This window comes from Chaetodon auriga, chromosome 3 (genome assembly GCF_051107435.1).
Source record: "Chaetodon auriga isolate fChaAug3 chromosome 3, fChaAug3.hap1, whole genome shotgun sequence".
In the NCBI taxonomy this organism is placed as follows: Eukaryota; Metazoa; Chordata; class Actinopteri; order Chaetodontiformes; family Chaetodontidae; genus Chaetodon; species Chaetodon auriga.
The window spans coordinates 30275552-30296907 of NC_135076.1; the positions used below are offsets into that span (position 1 = coordinate 30275552).

General features: G+C 48.9%; 1 protein-coding gene across 3 annotated transcripts in view; it reads right to left on the minus strand.

Moving 5' to 3' along the window:
* Positions 1 to 20262, minus strand: part of cdc14ab (cell division cycle 14Ab) — a 20293-nt gene extending 31 nt beyond the window's left edge. The window contains exons 1-16 of one of the 3 annotated variants that reach the window (XM_076726862.1): positions 19859 to 20262; positions 18657 to 18747; positions 15827 to 15902; positions 12697 to 12789; positions 10799 to 10878; positions 7627 to 7693; positions 7292 to 7354; positions 6289 to 6376; positions 5935 to 6165; positions 4352 to 4490; positions 3613 to 3799; positions 3331 to 3428; positions 2795 to 2842; positions 2554 to 2682; positions 1994 to 2321; positions 1 to 649 (exon numbers count right to left, since the gene is read on the minus strand). The exon at positions 1 to 649 is cut by the window's left edge and continues 31 nt beyond it. In XM_076726862.1, coding sequence (XP_076582977.1) covers positions 620 to 649; positions 1994 to 2321; positions 2554 to 2682; positions 2795 to 2842; positions 3331 to 3428; positions 3613 to 3799; positions 4352 to 4490; positions 5935 to 6165; positions 6289 to 6376; positions 7292 to 7354; positions 7627 to 7693; positions 10799 to 10878; positions 12697 to 12789; positions 15827 to 15902; positions 18657 to 18747; positions 19859 to 19955 — 1845 coding nt within the window. In that variant the 5' untranslated portion in view covers positions 19956 to 20262 and the 3' untranslated portion in view covers positions 1 to 619. The remainder of the gene's footprint in view (positions 650 to 1993; positions 2322 to 2553; positions 2683 to 2794; positions 2843 to 3330; positions 3429 to 3612; positions 3800 to 4351; positions 4491 to 5934; positions 6166 to 6288; positions 6377 to 7291; positions 7355 to 7626; positions 7694 to 10798; positions 10879 to 12696; positions 12790 to 15826; positions 15903 to 18656; positions 18748 to 19858) is intronic. The other 2 variants (XM_076726864.1, XM_076726865.1) reach the window with 2 other exon arrangements.
* Between the last annotated feature and the right edge of the window lie 1094 nt (positions 20263 to 21356).

Here is a 21356-nt window from a genome sequence, read left to right on the forward strand (position 1 = left end):
GTTCTCTGAACAAAATACTTCAATAGGACATAAAAGACAAGATGAGGACATTCAGCAGTGAAGCAGCAGATCTTCATTCATTCGTCTTCATCAATCTGGATCATTTCAAAATAAAAGCACTTCAGTGACTGTGAGCCTGAGCAGAAGACACTTCAGAATAAAACAACCAGCAGCCTCTGAGTCATGTGACCTCCAGCACGCACGCACGCACGCACGCACGCACGCACGCACACACACACACACACACACACACACAGCTGTGATCCCCTGAGTTCGTTCCGCCTTATTCTTCTTCTTCTTCTCTGATTATTATTGCTGTTGTCTCATCACTGTCCGTCTAACTGAGCAGTAACAGGAAGTAAATACTGCAACCATGAGGACGGAGAGTCGTCATCAGCTGATCCTTCACTTTATCAAAACGCTCCTCGTTAAAACAAAAATATTTATTCTGTCACAAATAAGATTATAAAATCTGTCTTCTTTGTGGACATGTCTCCTCGTTGGACATCATATTTACACTCAGTCCACACTGAGCTCAGCTCCTGCTGCTTCATTGGCTTCCCTTTGAGCTCCACGCAGGGGGTTGTGGGTAATGAGTCCTCAGGCCAGATGTGTAGTTCTAGTACTGGACGTACTCAGACTGAAGAGACTGAAAGACACATGACGACACATGAAGACACACGAAGACACACAAAGACACATGAAGACACACGAAGTAGAATTCAGACAGGACGTCAGGTCACATGACGAGCTTCATCGCTCTGACCAGCATGAGGCGAGGCACTTCAACGCATCTGATTGGCTGATGCCAGGGGTCTACGCAGAAAGAAATAAACTGTAGAATCTATGTAATCTGTTTTTAGATGGGGAGGGGGGGGGGGGTCATCCTAACTACAAACAGCTGCAACAACCAATGAGGCGCAAGGAGAAACTCAGAGACAAGACCAATCAACAAGTTCATCTACTCTGGACCACGTTCACAAAACCCTCAGCCCCCAACGAGGACCCAAGACCCCAGCCTGAGACCCTGACCTTCAGACCCCCAGCCCTCAGACCCTGACCCCCAGCCTGAGACCCTGACCCTCAGACCCTGACCCCCAGCCTGAGACCCTGACCCTCAGACCCCCTGCCCTCAGACCCTGACCCCCAGCCTGAGACCCTGACCTTCAGACCCCCAGCCCTCAGACCCTGACCCCCAGCCTGAGACCCTGACCCTCAGACCCCCAGCCCTCAGACCCTGACCCCCAGTCTGAGACCCTCAGACCCCAGCCCCCGGCTTCAAACCCTCAGACCCTCAGCCTCAGACCCTGACCCCCAGCCTGAGACCCTCAGACCCCAGCCCCTGGCTTCAAACCCTCAGCCTCAGACTCCCGGCCTCAAACCCCCAGCCTCAGACCCTCAGACCCTTAGCCTCAGACCCTGACCCCCAGCCTGAGACCCTCAGATCCCAGCCCCCAGAAAACTGTGAAGGTAAGAGAAGGAAGCAGGTGAGTGGGACTGAAGTGAGTTCAGGTTTGTGACGGACTCAGAGCAGGTTCATCAGAATATGAGAGAAGTTTCACCTCAGACACGTTTGAAGCTTCAGTTAATCTCAATGTTTAGAGTCATGATGACCAGGTGTCTCCTGTCAAACATGACCAGGTGTGCGGACACCTGGTCATGTGAGGTGAAAGTTAAAGGCCTGAAGTCACAAACACACCGGCAGCCTCATAACGTGACGCAGGTTTGTCCTCAGTTCGAGCGATCGGAAAGGTGAGCTGAGCTCCCCGTTCATCTTTATGCTATGCTAACAGTTGCTAGCAAAGCATTATATTTAGCATAGAGACATGAAAGTTGAATCAACGTGAGACACTGAAGTATCATGATTTGGATTTACTGAAGACGTTTTAAATCAGTCATCTTCAGCTGCTTCAGTGTGTTCATGATGTCAGACCAGACAGAACCAATCAGCATAGAGGGCCCAGCTGAGCTGCTGTAGTGTCAGAGGACTTACAGGTATGGAGCGACTCAGGTAGCGTCCCGACGGGCCCTTTAGAGCACCGTAGGGTCCCGGGCCCCTGAGCGGGCTGAAATCTTGAGGCCCCGGCCTGCCGCTGAGGACGAAGCTGGAGTTTTTCGCTGCGGGGGGCGCCGCGGAGCCGCCGTACAGACCGCTGTTGTTGTTGACCTCATGCTGCACACTGCGAGGGCCATTACCATAACGACAAAGAGAGGGCGGGGCCAGAGAGGAGGAGGGGGGAGGAAGAGAGGAGTACGGAGTGTTTTTGTCCTCCTCCGCGTCTGCAGTGTACAGATCACTGAGAGAGCTGGCCAACCGAGAGCTGAGGACAGATCACAGTTAGATCAGGCCTAAACCTGACTGCAGGCCGGCTCAACTGAGCTTTAAAATTAGGCTTAAACCTGACTTCCGGTCAGCTCAACTCAGCTTTAAGTCAGGCTTACATGTGAGTTCTGGTCAGCTCAACTCAGCTTTAAGTCAGGCCTAAACCTGACTTCGTCCAGACTTAGTGTGGTGTGTGCTGAGGCGGACAGGAAGTGGGTGGTAACACTGACCTCCTGATGTTGGACGCTGAGGACGATGGACTTCTTCCAATCCTCTTGGCTGCAGCAGAAGCAGAGGACGCTGGGAACTTGGAGGACTTGAGGGGAGAGGAGGGGCCCTGACCTACACCCACTGACAATCTGATCACAGTGACACAAATCAAATCAATACATTTATTGATTAGTGTTTATCATCAGTCAACGAGCATCCAGCAACACAAAGTGACGACGACGACGATGATGATGATGATACCTGAGCGGCTGTGAGGCCGACCTGCTGTGCATCTTCATCTCCTCCAGTCTGAAAGGAAACGTGTCAGTTTGGATTTCTCTTGAAGGCACAAGAAGAGAAGAACTCTGAAGGACACCTGTGCTGTGACACCTCCACCACACCTCCACCACACCCCCACCACACCTCCACCACACCCCCACCACACCCTCACAGCTCCATCACGCCCGCTGCCTACAGTCTCCATGAGGGGTGGAGCCTCGTTTTTAATTATTTCTTCCTCTTTCTAACATGTGATCTCACGTTTGTAGAGTGAAAATAGGTAGACTCATGTCCTGAGTACCTTGTGTACCTTGTGTACGTACTTTAGTACCTTGTATTTTGTAATACTATGATGTAATATTAAAAACAAAAATATACTGTAATATTCATTTTAGCTTGTCTTGCTAACTTCCGTCTCCATTAAAGCTACAGCCTCCATCACACCTGCTGTCTACAAAAACAGACTGAGGGACATGTGTGCTCCACCCCCCAGACCCCCACCCATCTGGATCAGGTACCTGAGAGCTCCAGTGGTGGCAGGGCGGGGGGGGCGCCGGCTCTTTAAGGCTCTCAGTCTGTCTCCCTGAGTCAGACCCGGTCCGCTGTCCGCCTCAGTCTGGAGGATAAAACCAACGCACCATGAGACGACTGACAGGTTACACACGCACACACACGCACGCACGGCCGCACACACAGCCAGTTTCTACAAAGCTCCCAGACCTTAATCAGCTCATTAAGGCTAAGTTAAATATAACTGTGTGTGTGCGTGTTTCAGTGTGTATATGTTGTGTATGTGTGACCTCGGTCAGATGGTCGCAGTTCGGGGATCTGCACATGTTGTTGTTGTGGGCGGGGTTTGTAGGGCTGTGGGCGGGGTTTACAGTGAGGTCATCCATACTGGTGATGAGGTGAGACACCGCCCTCTCCTCCAGCTTTGTCTTCTGGGAACGCTGGCTGTCGCCTAGCAACCACATGGCCGACTGCTTCCTGCAAACACACACACGTTTCAGTGTTAGTGTTAGTCAGATGTTAACGACGCCGTCAGGTCTCAGCCTCAGCAGGCGTCTTTAAGGCCGCCTGCAGAGTCCTGGACGCCTGGAGTCCAGAAACCGCCTCAGCAGCGCGGAGACAGAGACATGTCCTGACAACCAGCAGGACTGTGCTGCGTCACGCCACGTGCTCGTTCCCGCCGTTCTGTGTTCTTCATCGATCAGCTCGGACGCTTTCAGTTGCCATCGTCTGGAGAACAGGAAGAAGCTCAACGTGGTGACAAAGACAGCTCGCCGCCACCTCGAGGCTCATTCATGTTTTGGCACAACGAACAGCTGAAACACCAGGTGAGCCACCGGCCAATCAGCAGAGAAGACGCAACAAATTTCAGAATGAACCAATCACTGAGGCCATTTCTAAAAGTGTTGGTCATCGTCTGCTGTCTGACAGACCAAACCATGTGACGCCTCACAGGTCAAAGGTCACAGCAAAGAACAAAACGTGGATCTGGACAAATCAAAGAGCGTCTTCCACTGATCTGTGACTCACTCTTCCAGGAAGTTCTGCTGTGGTCCAATCACAGAGCCCGGCCTGCAGATCCTGATCCAGGCGATGGCCTCACCTGCCGTGAAGCGGTAGTGCTTCATCAGGTAACAGCCAATCAGAGTGCCCGTCCTGCCCAGACCAGCTGACAGACAGACAGACAAAGAGACAGGCAGAGAAACAGACAGACAGACAGGCAGAGAGACAGACAGACAGATGAACAGACAGACAGGCACAGAGACAGAGAGAGAGACAGACAGGCAGAGAGACAGATGAACAGACAGACAGACAGAGAGACAGACAGGCAGAGAGACAGATGAACAGACAGACAGACAGGCAGAGAGACAGATGAACAGACAGACAGACAGGCAGACAGAGAGACAGACAGACAGGCAGAGAGACAGGCAGAGAGACAGATGAACAGACAGACAGACAGAGAGACAGGCAGAGAGACAGACAGACAGATGAACAGACAGACAGACAGACAGACAGGCAGACAGAGAGACAGACAGACAGACAGGCAGAGAGACAGACAGACAGGCAGAGAGACAGAAAGACAGACAGACAGACAGAGAGACAGACAGACAGGCAGAGAGACAGACAGACAGACAGACAGGCAGAGAGACAGATGAACAGACAGACAGACAGACAGAGAGACAGGCAGAGAGACAGACAGAGAGAGACAGACAGGCAGAGAGACAAACAGACAGACAGACAGACAGACAGGCAGACAGGCAGACAGACAGGCAGGCAGAGAGACAGATGAACAGACAGACAGACAGACAGAGAGACAGGCAGAGAGACAGACAGAGAGAGACAGACAGGCAGAGAGACAGACAGACAGACAGACAGGCAGAGAGACAGGCAGACAGACAGATGAACAGACAGACAGACAGACAGACAGACAGAGAGACAGACAAGCAGGTTATTGTGCAAATGAACATAATGTGAAAAGTTTGTCAAATTGTGTAAAAGATGAAACTAATCAACAGATTCTAAAATGATTTGAAACAATCAATCAATCAGTCAATCAATGATCAGCTGATGATCAGAAATGAATCTGCATCTCTTTCATTCCTTAGACAAGAGGACAACAGACACAGAGACACAATGAACTAAAGCGACCAGAGACAAGTGGACAGCAGCCTGTAAGCACACAGGACTGGAGACGTTCCAGAAACCAGGCTGAATGAAGGACAGACGTTGGTTCGTCCTGAAGGATTCAGAGTTTGGAACATTAAACATCTGTTTTATCACTTCTTCATCCTAGATTTTAACAACTCTCACTCCTGTTTTAAATGTTCAGAATGACACAAACCTCATTCAGCTCTGCTGTCCTCACAAGACAGTCCTGCAGGCACTTTGACAGTACTGCATTACTTCAACAGACTACTGCAAATACAGCAGGTGTCGGGATAGACTGAAGGAGGTGGAGGACAGAGCAGCTGGAGTGTGTGTCCTCATCAGCAGACAGTGTCACACTGCCCTCTGCTGGCAGCGTGAACACTGTCACACTGTGCAGAGGACAGACCAGAGGGGACAAAAACACAGGAAGGACACAGAGGACAGGCCGGACGGGATGCGCTCACCCTTGCAGTGGACTGCTACCGCTCCGTCCGTACTCTCACAGATGTGCAGGAAGCGGCGTGCGATGATGTCACTGGGCGTGCTGCCGTCTAAGAAGAAGAGGTCGTGGTGGTCGAAGCCGGCGTCGGCGAAGCGCTTGGAGTCGTAGATCTTCTTGTTGAGACGGACGACGGTGGTCACGTTGTGTTTCCTGAAGTATGGGAAGTACGCTTCAGGGGCGTGGAGAGGGTAACCTGCAGGGGGCGGAGCAACCACAGGTGTTACAGAGCCACCTCACTGCTCGCACTGCTGACTCTTCAACTTCTGTCAACTTCTGCCGAGGACACGGTGCAGGACACGTCTCCACTTTCACTCACCGTTCTCCACTTTGGTTTTAGGATGAGGTCCACTGAAGGCCAGAAATTTCCCCGGGACGATCCAGTTCAGGTCTCCATTCTCCACCCGCTATGCACAGAGACACAGAGAGAGACAGACACACAGAGAGACACAAAGAGACAGAGAGACAGAGACAGAGAGAGAGAGAGAGAGACAGAGAGAGAGACAGAGAGAGACAGACAGACACACAGAGAGACACAAAGAGACAGAGAGACAGAGACAGAGAGAGAGAGAGAGAGAGAGACAGACAGACAGACACACAGAGAGACACAAAGAGACAGAGAGACAGAGAGAGAGAGAGAGACAGAGAGAGAGAGAGACAGAGAGAGAGAGAGAGAGACAGAGAGAGACAGACAGACACACAGAGAGACACAAAGAGACAGAGAGACAGACAGAGAAAGAGACACAAAGAGACAGAGAGACAGACAGAGAAAGAGAGAGAGAGAGACAGAGAGAGAGAGAGAGAGAGAGAGACAGAGAGACAGAGAGACAGAGACAGAGAGAGACAGAGAGAGACAGAGAGACAGACAGAGAAAGAGAGAGAGAGAGACAGAGAGAGAGAGAGACACAGACAGACACAAAGAGACAGAGAGACAGACAGAGAAAGAGAGAGAGAGAGACAGAGAGAGAGAGAGAGAGAGAGACAGACGGAGAGAGAGAGAGACAGAGAGAGAGAGACAGAGAGAGACAGACGGAGAGAGAGAGAGAGAGAGACAGACGGAGAGAGAGAGAGACAGAGAGAGAGAGAGAGAGAGAGACAGAGACACAGAGAGAGAGATCAGCTCATTTCAGTCCAAGTTTAGTGAACTTCTTCTGTCAAAGGTTTTGTCTTCTTCTACCTAAATAATTTAGGACTGCAGCTCTGCAGAGTTAATGAGGACAACTGACTGACTGACTGACCAACCAACCAACCGACTGACCAACAAGCCGACCGACTGACCGACTGACCAACTGGCTGACCGCCCGCTCTGCCTTGGCGTTTACCTCGTAGTGCTCGTACTCGTCCACATCGAAGGTCTCAAAGTCGAAGAAGCCGTGCTGCAGGGCCTGAAACACGAAGGCATCACGAGCTTTAAGTGAAGGAGCTGGAAGTCATTCTGACAGACAGAGGACAAACTGATGAGACCAGAAGGACACAAAGACCGTCTCCAGTGTGAGTCTTTGACGGTCGACTGAGGACACACAGCAGACCACCACTGGACCACTGGATCCAGATGATCCAGACTGATCCAGACCGGGTCCCACTGATCCAGAGTGTGACATCACACAGCTAATGTCAGCGTCCATTCAGCCAATCAGAACGCATGATTGTTGCTCACCTTCCTGATGCCCTGCAGACAGTCCAGCACGGTGAGGTTAAAGGTGGAGTTCCCAAAGGACGCGTCCCTTCAGAGACAAAGAGACACTGATGATCAATACACACCTTCCGATCTCCAGCTGAACCTGACGCACCTAATGATCCACAGAGCAGCTGATCACACACTCTCTCTCTCTCTCTCACACTCTCACACACACACACACACACACACACACATACACACACACACACACACAGCTGCAGCTGACAGGTACAGGTGTGTTGAAGTATCATCAGCTGAGGACCATGTCAGTAAGAACCCGGCTGTCCTGCAGACAACCTGTTTCAGTGGTAGACGGGTCCTGGTCTGCAGGGTCCTGCTCTGACCATCAGGGACAATCTGGGGTTCAGTGTCCTTCCCAAAGACATTTTGACAGGAGGTGGGGACTGATCTGCCAGCCCTGTGATGGGTGCACGACCTCCTGAGCGTCGTACTGAGGACAGGAGGACTCAGGTGATCACACCTCAACACACCTGTACACCTGTTCTGTGACAACACAGTCTTAACAGCAGGCAAACACTCTGGTCATTTAGTGTCAGACGGTCAGTGAACGCCTCACTGCTGTCTGTCACTCAGGGGGTGGGGTCCCCTCATGTTTAATCCACCAGCAGCCCGCAGAGCTCAGAGAGACGCCTCCATTCAACACTCACTGTTATGTAACCAATGAGAGACAACAACAAGGCCTTTATCCTTTAGAGCAGGGGTATTCAACTAAAATTCAAAGAGGTCCGGTTAGAGAAAATTTCCTAAAGCAAAGGTCCGGAACATCATAATGTCATAACGTTATGATTTGTGTGATATATATACTGAAGTAGCCTAGTAGTTGTATCAACATCTGCATGTAATCAACATCTGATCAAATAAAGAAAGTACAATTCAAAAACATTTCGACAGTATTTATTGTCACTTAACATTAAACCAGGCAGATTTGAATTTAAAAATGAAATAGAGAAAATAAAATGTTTTTTGAAAAATTGTGCATTATAAAAGAAAGTGTTTAATTTTAGAAAAAGTAAAAGTGAAGCAACAGCTTGAATATTCCTTTTTCTTTGTTAACTTTCACATCTTAACAGTCTCAACTAATTTGAAAATAACAGCTGAACAGTTATACAGTTTCTCTTTCTTTCCCTCTTTTCCCACTCTCCACACTTTTTGTTGTTCAGTGAGAGAACTGAGCTCGAGCTTGTCCTGCCAGGATTTTAAACCTGGACTGGAATGGTGTCAAGGCCATCCTCATACACACGTGCAGGTGCTCATTGGTGAGCCTGGAACGATATTTAGTTTTAATTATGTTCATCGTGGAGAAAGCTGCCTCTCGCCCTGTATCGCTTCTTTCTTTTTCTATCTTTCTAACTTTCTAATTTTCTATCGTCTCTCCGTTCGCTTCTCACTCCTCATCTGACTGCAGTCAGAGTTGCTATGTTTATCGTCCGCAATGCAGAGATGCGACTGGCTGGGTAGCATCACGTGGGATGGCTTAACTCGCATGCAATTGGCTTGTGCGTTTCCTGAGCCGCTAAACCGGTGCCGTAAAGACTAGAAAAGTTGCGCCGGTTAAAATATAAGTGTCCCGTCAAAATTTGAAATCCCTTAATAATTTACTGGTTATAGGTCCGGGTCCGTATAGGACGGTGTCTGGGTCCGGACTCGGACCGCGGTCCGCCTGTTAGTGACCCCTGCTTTAGAGAGACACAGAAAGAAAGAGAGAGAGAGAGAGAGAGAGAGAGAGAGAGAGACAGACGGAGAGAGAGAGAGAGAGAGAGAGAGAGAGAGACAGACGGAGAGAGAGAGAGACAGACGGAGAGAGAGAGAGAGAGAGAGAGACAGACAGACAGACGGAGAGAGAGAGAGAGAGAGAGAGAGAGAGAGACGGAGAGAGAGAGAGAGAGAGAGAGAGACAGACAGACAGACGGAGAGAGAGAGAGAGAGAGAGAGAGACAGACAGACAGACAGACGGAGAGAGAGAGAGACAGACGGAGAGAGAGAGAGAGAGAGAGACAGACAGACAGACAGACAGACAGAGAGAGAGAGAGAGAGAGACAGACAGACAGACAGACAGACAGACAGAGAGAGAGAGAGAGAGAGAGAGAGACAGACAGACAGACAGACGGAGAGAGAGAGAGAGAGAGAGAGAGAGAGAGAGAGAGAGATAGACGGAGAGAGAGAGAGACAGACGGAGAGAGAGAGAGAGAGAGAGAGAGAGAGAGACAGACAGACAGACAGACGGAGAGAGAGAGAGACAGACGGAGAGAGAGAGAGAGAGAGAGACAGACAGACAGACAGACAGACAGAGAGAGAGAGAGAGAGAGAGAGACAGACAGACAGACAGACAGACGGAGAGAGAGAGAGAGAGAGAGAGAGAGAGAGAGAGAGAGATAGACGGAGAGAGAGAGAGACAGACGGAGAGAGAGAGAGAGAGAGAGAGAGAGACAGACAGACAGACGGAGAGAGAGAGAGACGGAGAGAGAGAGACAGACAGACGGAGAGAGAGAGAGACAGACGGAGAGAGAGAGAGAGAGAGAGAGAGACAGACAGACAGACAGACAGACAGACAGACAGAGAGAGAGAGAGAGAGACAGACAGACAGACGGAGAGAGAGAGAGAGAGAGAGAGACAGACAGACAGACAGACGGAGAGAGAGAGAGACAGACGGAGAGAGAGAGAGAGAGAGAGACAGACAGACAGACAGACAGACAGACAGAGAGAGAGAGAGAGAGACAGACAGACAGACAGACAGACAGACGGAGAGAGAGAGAGAGAGAGAGAGAGAGAGAGAGAGAGAGAGACAGACAGACGGAGAGAGAGAGAGACAGACGGAGAGAGAGAGACACACACACAGAGATGGTCCTCCAGGGTCCAAGTCTTCACACTCACAGATGTAGTCCAGTGACAGAAAGCTGTAGATAAAGACATAACGTTGTGTGTGTGTGTGTGTGTGTGTGTGTGTGTGTGTGTGTGTGTGTGCTTCACGACAAACCAGAATAAACGTTGGCAGATTGTCACTGTGACTGACAGCTGAAGCCTCCAATCAGAGATCAGAGACAGCCTGTGGACCTTCCATCAGTGACAGCTGTCTTCATGTCATGTCTTCAGCAGAAACATGAGGATGCTCCCCTGCAGCCGAGGCACTCACCTGAAGGGCAGGTAGGAGGCGTTGGAACCAGAGATCAGAGCTCTGTAGGCTTCTTCTGGAGTTTTCTTCAGGTAGATCACCTGAGAGACACACAAGTCAGCAGTGACTCCAACATAAACATGGAAATCAGACACGTGAGACACAGGGGTGAGGTGTGAAGAGACATGAATGAGCCTACAGCCAGTTTTCAGTGTCAGGAAGGTGTTTCCACCTGGTTTCATCTCCACTGCTGCACAGCTAAGCTGCTCCACAGGTTCTGCTCTAAAAAGCTCCGCCCTAAGTTTGTGCGAGGATCCAGACTCTCAGCTGATTGGTTCTACCTGCAGACCTGCTGACGTCACACTCGACACTAATAGAACGCCAGTTAGAAAACTGATGAGTCTGCTGAAGCCATATCCTCGTGTCCTTCATCAGGGGACAGGGTCAGACCTGAATCCAGACCCGCATCAGTTTAAAGTTTCAGCCTCCAGAATGTTCTGTGGCTCTGAGAGCCAATGAGAGCTCAAGAAACAAGCAGCTGATTCCTGACACTTCCTGTCGGCTTGATGCTGTTTGCTGAGTGTTTAGGTGTGTGTGTGTGTGTGTGTGTATGTGTGTGTGACTGAGTGTGTGTGACTGAGTGTGAGTGTGTGAGTAAGTGTGTGTGTGTGTGTGTGTGTCGTCGTTATGAGGAACTTCAGTTCTCTCCCAGCACAAGAGGAAGTCGGAGTGACGTAAGCGCGCAGTGATTGGTCCAGACTTGGGATGATGAGATTCACCGATTCATATCGGTGATCCGATACAAACATTTGCGATGCGACTGCACCGGTAGATTCAAGGTACATCGGATATAATTTAGGGGTGACTTTGCGGTGCATCTCTTCTTGCCTGTCTGCATCGGTAAATTCCATGGTTAAATTATTTCATGTTCTAGTACTATTTCCTGCCCTGACGTGTTTTCCGAGGCAACCTGAATGCACCATCGCTCCTCCTTCACTGACGCAAGCGTGGTTCACAACACGGAGGGAAACGAGAACGACGTTAGCAGCGAGGAGACATTCAGCGCACCGGAAAAGACACAGAAATCAAAGGTGTGGCAGTATTTCAGGTTTTTCAAGCGAGAAGGTAAACTGGACAAAACGCACGCAGTCAGGTCGTATTATTAGCACTATGCACGTTGTTAATACTGGGCTTTCTGACACCGTTCAACTGTGAAGTTTTACACGTTCTGTAAAATTGTAGAGACAGAGAACATAATTGGGAGTAAGGATTGCTTATTTTAAATAAAATTTCATGCTCTGTCTATACATACTGAATTATGTCTTTTTTAAAAATAGGATTTATTGGTGTGCTCAGTCAAAACAAACCAAATATTACATGCATCTCTCAAACTGATACAGAGAGTAAAGCAGAGTTGTGCTACAAGAAATCTGATATGGGCACACTGTGGAACCACAACTGACTGTATCGAACTGGATCACATCATATCAACCCAATCTCTTTGTAAGCAAATCGTTTTTGAATCGCATCGTATCGTGAACAGGAGCCAATCGCATCGACAGAGGCTTCAGCGTATCGTTAATGTATCGTATCGGCGGCTGCGTATCGAATCGGCCTCAGTGGTGGAGAGAGACATCCCTAGTCCAGACATGGTACATGTTGACTGGACGAACACATGAGCCAACGCAGCACCGACGTCTGCCTTTTAAAGACTCCGTAACACGTCCGCCGCGTCGTAACAGGAAGACGCTCAGAGGAACGCACTGACGGTGAAGTCGAGGCTTTACTGTTACTTTAGGAACTTGTGGGGGACGTAAACAGGAAGCAATGTTGCCTCGCAGTTTGAAAACCTCTTTAAACTCTCTGACCAATGGGAGCCCTGTGTGCTGCTGAAACAGGAAGTGACGGTGATGACTCACAGCATAGCCTCCAATCAGCACGGCGGCATTGGATCTCTTCCTCTGGTCGAAGCTGGTGTAGTGAACGATCCTCTTCCTGGTCAGCGTGAACGACTGCAGAGAAGAAGAAGAAACACGGCACACGTGACTACAGGTGGAGCTAAAGGTCAGAAAACCTGATGGACAACCAGTCCAACACGTGACTGAAACCACAAGTCTCCGTCCCTCCTGAGCTGCAGAGTGGCCACGGACTCAGCCGCTTCACCTACAGTCAGCCACCACAGACACTGATCCACAGACACTGATCCACAGACACGCACACACCAACTCACACACCGGCGGCAGCATCGGGGACGGTTTGGGGTTCAGTATCTTAACCAAGGACACTTCAGCATGTGGACCACCAAGGACGGGGATCCAGGCACCGAGTGGTGGACAGCTGCTCTACCAACAGTCCTGAACAAGATATTTTCACCATGGTCGGACGATTTTATGGCATTTTACAGACAAAACAATGAATCGATCAACAACAACAACAACAACAACAACAACAGCTGGACATCCAACTGACCAGAAATAAACATGAGAGACAACAAGCAGCTGGTGAGTCTCACAGTGAACTGACAGTGTGTGTGAGAGAGTGAGTGTGTGTGTGTGTGTGTGTGTGTGTGTGTGTGTGTGTGTGTGTGTTCATGTAAAGAGTTGTTGGTGTGTGTGAAGACTCCTCGTCTTCATCCTGACGGTTCGGTGTGTGTGTGGCTTGTTTGGTGATGTGTTGAGGCCTCATACTGACCTCAGGACAGCTGTTACTGGGCAGAACGGGACGTGCTGTTTCTATTGGCTGCTCGTGTTGTTGAATCGTCCAAACAAACATTTGACCTTGTGATGACTTAAAGAGAAGAGAGTGTTTGAAGCTCAGTGAGGTCTCACTCAGCTGCTGGTTTTTGATTGGAGAGCGCTCTGTGTCAACCAATCAGATCGAAACAAAGAACAAACAAGACACCAACAGAAACATGGCGCTTGTGTACAAACGGTGAAATGTATGAGAAACAAGAGAGAAGAAAGTCTGAGTGTATTAAGGCGGCCATCTTGGATGTGATCACCTCCTCCATCAGCTCCGTCAGTTTTTACATGAACGCTAATGTTCCCTGATTACCGTGAACATGACGATGCTGAGGACAGGGTCCAGTGACCAGCAGCAGCCTGATCTCACTCAGACGTGGGGTTCAGGTCTGAGGAGCGTCGCTGGACTTGGAGACGTTCAGGACATGACCGACAGCTCAACAGAGACACTCATCAGCGTGGTCACGTTTTTAATCAGGGCTACAGATGTGTGGACCAATCAAATGCCACCACGAGGCAAACATGACCCCTGACTGTTAACTGAAGGGTCGGTTTGTTCATGACCTCTGACCCCTGACTGACACCAGAAACAGAAACTACTCTCTGTCTTTGCTTCTCCAGGAATTAGCCAGTGCCCGGCCCTGTACTGACAGTAGAACTGGCCTAACACTCAAAGCATGTTTGACACCCGGAGGACACACGAAACACGGGGACAACATGCTGAGACAAAGGCTGACCACTGGGCACATGTGCTGCCCACAGCTCCCATGATGCTTTGCTTCTCAGGTGCTTTCAAGCTGCACAGGTACACACTCTAAAGTAAAGAATGAGCACTAGGAGGATCGTGGGAGTTAGACTGGTCCCAAGATGGACATCCAGACCGTCCCACTGGTCGCCATGACGAAAGACAACAGTCAACCAGAGGAATGTTGTCACCATGGCAACAAAAAACAAAACACTGACAGCACATTTTATAGAGCGGACAAACCTCAGAGTGACAGGCTGAGGCCTCAGAGTGAGAGGGTGAAGCCTCAGAGTGAGAGGGTGAACCCCAGAGTGAGAGGGTGAACCCCAGAGTGAGAGGTTGAAGCCTCAGAGTGAGAGGGTGAACCTCAGAGTGAGAGGGTGAAGCCTCAGAGTGAGAGGGTGAACCTCAGAGTGAGGTTGAAGCCTCAGAGTGAGAGGGTGAAGCCTCAGACTGAGAGGGTGAACCTCAGAGTGACAGGGTGAGGCCTCAGAGTGAGAGGGTGAAGCCTCAGAGTGAGAGGGTGAAGCCTCAGAGTGACAGGGTGAGGCCTCAGAGTGACAGGGTGAGGCCTCAGAATGAGAGGGTGAAGCCTCATAGTGACAGGCTGAGGCCTCAGAGTGACAGGCTGAGGCCTCAGAGTGACAGGGTGAAGCCTCAGAGTGAGAGGGTGAACCCCAGAGTGAGAGGGTGAAGCCTCAGAGTGAGAGGGTGAACCCCAGAGTGAGAGGGTGAACCCCAGAGTGAGAGGGTGAAGCCTCAGAGTGAGAGGTTGAAGCCTCAGAGTGAGAGGGTGAACCTCAGAGTGAGAGGGTGAAGCCTCAGAGTGAGAGGGTGAACCTCAGAGTGAGAGGTTGAAGCCTCAGAGTGAGAGGGTGAAGCCTCAGACTGAGAGGGTGAACCTCAGAGTGACAGGCTGAGGCCTCAGAGTGACAGGGTGAGGCCTCAGAGTGAGAGGGTGAAGCCTCAGAGTGACAGGGTGAGGCCTCAGAGTGACAGGGTGAGGCCTCAGAATGAGAGGGTGAAGCCTCAGAGTGACAGGCTGAGGCCTCAGAGTGACAGGGTGAACCCCAGAGTGAGAGGGTGAAGCCTCAGAGTGAGAGGGTGAACCCCAGAGTGAGAGGGTGAACCCCAGAGTGAGAGGGTGAAGCCTCAGAGTGAGAGGTTGAAGCCTCAGAGTGAGAGGGTGAACCTCAGAGTGAGAGGGTGAAGCCTCAGACTGAGAGGGTGAACCTCAGAGTGAGAGGTTGAAGCCTCAGAGTGAGAGGGTGAAGCCTCAGACTGAGAGGGTGAACCTCAGATTGACAGGCTGAGGCCTCAGAGTGACAGGGTGAGGCCTCAGAGTGAGAGGGTGAAGCCTCAGAGTGACAGGGTGAGGCCTCAGAGTGACAGGGTGAGGCCTCAGAGTGACAGGGTGAGGCCTCAGAATGAGAGGGTGAAGCCTCAGAGTGACAGGCTGAGGCCTCAGAGTGACAGGCTGAGGCCTCAGAGTGACAGGGTGACTGCTGTCATGGCAGTACTCGCCTGCTGCATTGTGGACATTCCTGTTCAGCAGAAACTCACCTTCAGCTTCTTGTTGAGTTTGCAGCAGTATCGGTACAACATGGCCAGATTCAGAGGACCAAAGTCTGCGTAGAAACTGGAGACACACAGAGGACACAGAGGACACAGAGGACACACAGTTAAACTCATGTTCAGACACACAGCTGTTGAAGAAGTGAAGAGGAGCAGCAGAGAATGAAAGTCTCAACTGAAATTCCAAAAATACTTTCTCTCCTGTAAGATTTGTCCCGTCTCTGAGCAACCTGGACACACCCAGACCAGGACCAGGACCAGGCTGCAGACCGAACACTGTAAAAACACTGAGCTCAGAGTCAGTCACGTGTTCTCTTATTGTTGCTTCCATACTTCTCATCACGTCACACAGAGCTGAACGTGTCATTGTCTTTATGTCCACGTGGACATTTTAAAGGCTGAAGTCTCAGTGACTGACACCAGCGCCTCTGAGCTGCAATCATCACGTTGATGCCACGAGTTGAACGTCTGTGTCTGCAGCTTCACACGGAGTCAAAGATCAGTTTGTCACAGATAATAATCGATTAGTCGACCGACTCATCCTAATCAATTTCCTGAGATTTTCAATTTTCTCTCACGATAAACTGAATCTCTTTGGTTTTGGACTATCATTCGGACACAACGAGACAAATGAAGACGTCACCTTGGAGTTGGGATTTCTTTCTCGTGTTTTCTCAGATTTTATGGACAAATGATGATTCGATTGAGAACCAATCAGGAGATTACTCGCAGCTCTCCTCGTGTGAATCAGTCAATCACAGCAGGCTAATGTTAGCTCAGCTGCTAACCTCTAGACCAGGCATGTCAAACTCATTCCACAAAGGGCCGTGTGGCTGCAGGTTTTTCCTCCAACCAATCAAGAGCAGGCAGTCTGACCAATCAGCTGTCTGAAGACTGAGATCAGCTGATGAAATGTGATGGGATCTGGGAAAACCAGTCACATGTCAAAATTTTACCTTTTGGAGATTTTAATATCATCTAGAAGCTTATTTCAAGCTCTTTTCAAATCTGTTTTCATGATTTTTAGATCTGGTTTGTATCAAGTGTTATGATCACTCAAAGTCAGCTGATCAGCAGGATTTTTTGGAGCAGAATTTTGAGAAAAACAGGTTTAAAGACAAGGATTGTAAATCAGAACACGACCAGCTCCCTCAAACTCTCTCCGTCTCTGAAGCTTCGACATCTCTCTGTGTGTCTCGTAGCATCTGACTGAGGTGTCAGAATAATGTTTGGTGATGAGGGTGACCTGATGTCCCGCTGTGTGCAGGACAGCCATGCATTTCCATTACTTTTCACACGTCCCGCGAATTGTGACGTTGTCGCGAATCGTTAGCGACACTGTCAATAATAATTCACAACAACATCACAATTTGCGGGACGTGTGAAAAGTAATGGAAATGCGTGGCTGTCCTGCACACAGCGGGACATCTGGTCACCTTAACTATGAGAGATAAACCGTTTGCGTAGACTGTGTAGACTAACACGTTAGGGCCGCATTTCATGCGCTGTTCGCTTTTCATTCGTAGGAGATAACAACAAACAGCGTGCCTAATTTAAATAACGTTTTTAACACATTAAACAAGCGAAATATAATGAGATATTTTCAGGAATGATAGACAAGAAGTTGTAAAATAATAATTTAATGAAAACCCAATTTCACCAACATTTTGACTTTCGACCTATTTTCACGTTTTCCTGGAAAAGTGCCAGCGCGACATCCGACGGGATCACATCACAAATGAGTCCAGTCTGGTGTGCTGCTGCTTGGAGAAGAAAACCTTCAGCCACTCAGCCCTTTGTGGAATGAGTTTGACATGCCTGCTCGAGAAGCAGGTGGTCCACGTGAGTCCATGTCGAGTTTCTCGGCCTGTGGAGGAAGAAGAGCTGTTGTCTTGTCTTTGTGATGGTGTCGTCGGGGTGCGACCGGGTCAGGTTCTCGCTGATGTGGACAAAAGGAACCTGAAGCGGCTGACTCTCCACTGTAGTCCCACTGATGGTGATGGGACGTCTCCCTGTCACTTCCTGTAGTCTGCAATCAGCTCTTTGTTTGGCTGTTGTCCTGGAAACGAGACGTCTGGGCTCTGACCTCCCCTCTGTGCAGTCTCATGATGTCTCTGATGATGGTGTTGGAGCTGTGGGAGGTGGTCATGAGTGACCAGGATGTCCAGCAGAGTCAGGGTGGAGGGTGTGATGCTGCCTGGGGTCTGCCCAACAGGAAGTTCAGGATTCGGTCACATAGGGCCTCTGGGTCTCTCTCGGGGGACGCAGTGGTCCTGCACGCCGCACTGAGTCCATGGACTGCACCCTCACACGTGTTCCTGTGGTTCAGGTGGGAGGCGGCCGGCGGAGGGCGAGGGTGGCGGCATCGTCTGTTGATCCGTGTACAAACTGAGGCTCGAAGCTCTTTGTGGTGGTGGAGGTGAGCGCGGCTGTAGCTGTTTAGGTTGGGAGCATCTGTCTTCTTTGGAAACGGGGACAATGGTGGACGGGACTGGAGCAGCGACAGATCAAACCGTCAGTGACGACGACGCAGCGGATCTGCTCCGCTGGCGACGCCTTCAGGTCCAGGTGCCTGACGTGGATCAATCCTCTGATTCAGGACTCTAGTTTTAAAAATCAGTGACGGGTCACATCTCACCGTCCAGCCGAGGGGACAAACTTTAAAAGCAGGGAAGCCTGAACAAACGTGCTGACAAGATGCCGCTGAGGAACACACAGTATGTGTGTATAAATACACAGTGATACGCACACACATACACACGCCGTGCACAGCTTGCAGTACTGAGTGTTGGTTTCGTCCGTTGAGTCTGTGACTTACTTTTCGTAGAGGAACTCGTCGTCGGTGCAGAAGTAGTGAGTGTTGGCGGTGCTTTTGGGTTTACTGCGTAACGTGGCGAAGTACAGACGTTCTGTCAGACACAGAGACAGACAGGGTTTAAAACACTGATAAAAACTGATCCCAGCTCAGTCTAACTCTCTGCACCTGAACCCAATGAAGACCTGCCGTCAGCTGACTCTGTTTCTACATGAACCTTTGCTTTTGTTTTCTTGTCTTTGTGTTTTGATTTCATTTGATTCCAACTGATTCTAAGAAATGAACAATCTATAAATACTACAGATATTTAAGTCAGTGTAGAAATACCCGTTAGTGATACACACACACTGTGTGTGTTCACAGGTCATTCTGGATATACTCCTCATGGTTAATGACTGATGTCACTGCTGACAAGCAGAGTCAGTGTTTGAGCTCGAGAACATTTGAACATGGACAGAATGAAGAAACTTTTCTGCACCTGAAAAACAAAAAAAGGTGCCATTTGAATCATTTAGATCAGAGCAGTAAAAAAAGGTCTAACAGAAACAGAATCTGATCCAACAGAAAGTTTTTATCTCCTTAATCGTCGCAGCATCCTGACCACCAGCTGGACATCAGGAGGACGAGGTCCGTCCAGCCTGCGAAGAACAGCAGCCGACAGTAACACAGCAGCAGCCTGCAGCCGTCGCTCAGCAGACCTGCTCCTCAAAACTGATCCACTGTCTGTGATCAGAGTCGTGAATCTGCTCACTAAGCTGGATCCTTAAACTGGATCCTTAAACTGGTCCATCACTGCAGCCTAACTGTGATCAGCTTTGTAAAGTTTCCCAAACTTTTCTTAAGTTTCCTTTAATAAACTCTTTGTAAAGTTTCCTTTAATTAACTTAAATAAACTCTTTTTTTAAGTTTCCTTTAATAAACTTAAACTTTCTTAAGTTTCCTTTAATAAACTTAAACTTTCTTGGGTTTCCTTTAATAAACTTAAACTCTTTTGTTACGTTTCCTTTAATAAACTTCAATAAACTCTTTTTTTTTTTTTTTTAAGTTTCCTTTAATAAACTTAAACTTTCTTGGGTTTCCTTTAACAAACTTAGCTCCTTCTTAGGTCACCTTTAATACACTTAACCTCTTTCTTAAGTCACTTTTAATAAACTTAAACTCTTTCTTAAGTCACCCTTATCAAACTTAAGTCTTTCGTAAGGTACCTTTGATAAACTGCGCGGCTCCCAGCAGCTCGGAGTCCTCCGTCATCCTGAACAGGGCAGACAGGATCGGGGAGTGCCGGACTCCCTCCACCGTCATGGATCCGTCTAATTCCTGGCCTCTCTCACCTCTACCAGCTAGCTTCACAAACTTTTGATTGCTAACAGCTCGGTTAGCCGTTAGCAGGCTAGCAGTGGAGCTAGCTGGCGGGTGACCGGAGTGTGTTAAAAAGTTTAAAACTTTCTCCTCAGTTTCCCATCAGTCTCTGCGCTTGATCTTCGCTCACGGAGGAGGCTTTTCTACCGTTTCCGTTGTTTGCTGAACGGTAAACATTCCCGGATTAGCATGTTAGCATGTTTGCGTCGCGACTGCTTGACGGCGGTTCGACAGTCTGAAACTCTGATTTACCAAATCCGTCCTTAAGACACGTTACCATAGCAATGAGAGCCGCTCCCATAGCAGCCACAGCCAATCACCCAACGGAACAGTCTGTGCTGCCTTCATGGTCCACTGGGAAACAAATACATGAGGCGTTCATGTACCAAGAGGAACAAAAAGGTTTTCTGAAGCGCGGAACCAAATCGAGTACATTTACTCTGCGTGTACTCCAAAGTTCACGTTCCTACCAAAGATGTCTTCGGAATCTGTAGAAATTTATGTAAACTGTGTCCTCAATGACACGTCTTATACTGAACCTGCAGACATGTTCTGTTTTAACCACGTTAGATCTTAGTTGGTTGCTGGTTATCATCTGATGAAAAACATCTTCTTTGTGACTTTGCGGACTCAAACGTCATTATAAAATAAGAATCAAGTGAATCGCTGCTGGACGTCATTATTTCAGCTCTTTTACTGGATGAACATGTTTCATATTCATGTGATCAAACTCTTCTTTATTTCCAATAAGTTTCTCTCAGGGTGTCGATTTCATATCGAAGATGAAAGAAGAACAAAGCTGATTGTTGGTATTTCAGATTTTCGTTTTTTCATGCGTCTCGTACGTCACGTATGAATCAGTATATATTATATTGTAATTATATTTCCATTTGTTTTTGCTCTGTTCCTGTATTTCTTCTCTGCAATAAACTCTCATTTCACAAACTTCAATTGTTTATTTAGTTGTTTTTTCTCTTTGATTTCATGAACTAACGTTTTGTGCACTTCGTAGTAAATTCTCCTTCCTCTCAGGCTGAACATTGTCTCATCACTCACAGCAGGCTGGTAAATAAATGAAATAACTCCACCTGTTCTCAGGTGTGCTGAAGCAAATATGACATTAAGAACAAGAACAAGATGATTCACTGGACTTTTATTTTGTCTCACACGACATCAGCTCTGGAGGCTTCTTGAAACGAGACGACTTGTGTTGGAAACAGGTGAAATAATCTCACCTGATCTGTGGTTCTGGTGTATCAGACAGTCCTTTCTGCCTGAATCTCACCTGCAATCAGAGAGATCCACACACGGTTTGGAGCTGGTCCCGGTCCAGATCCTTGTCCT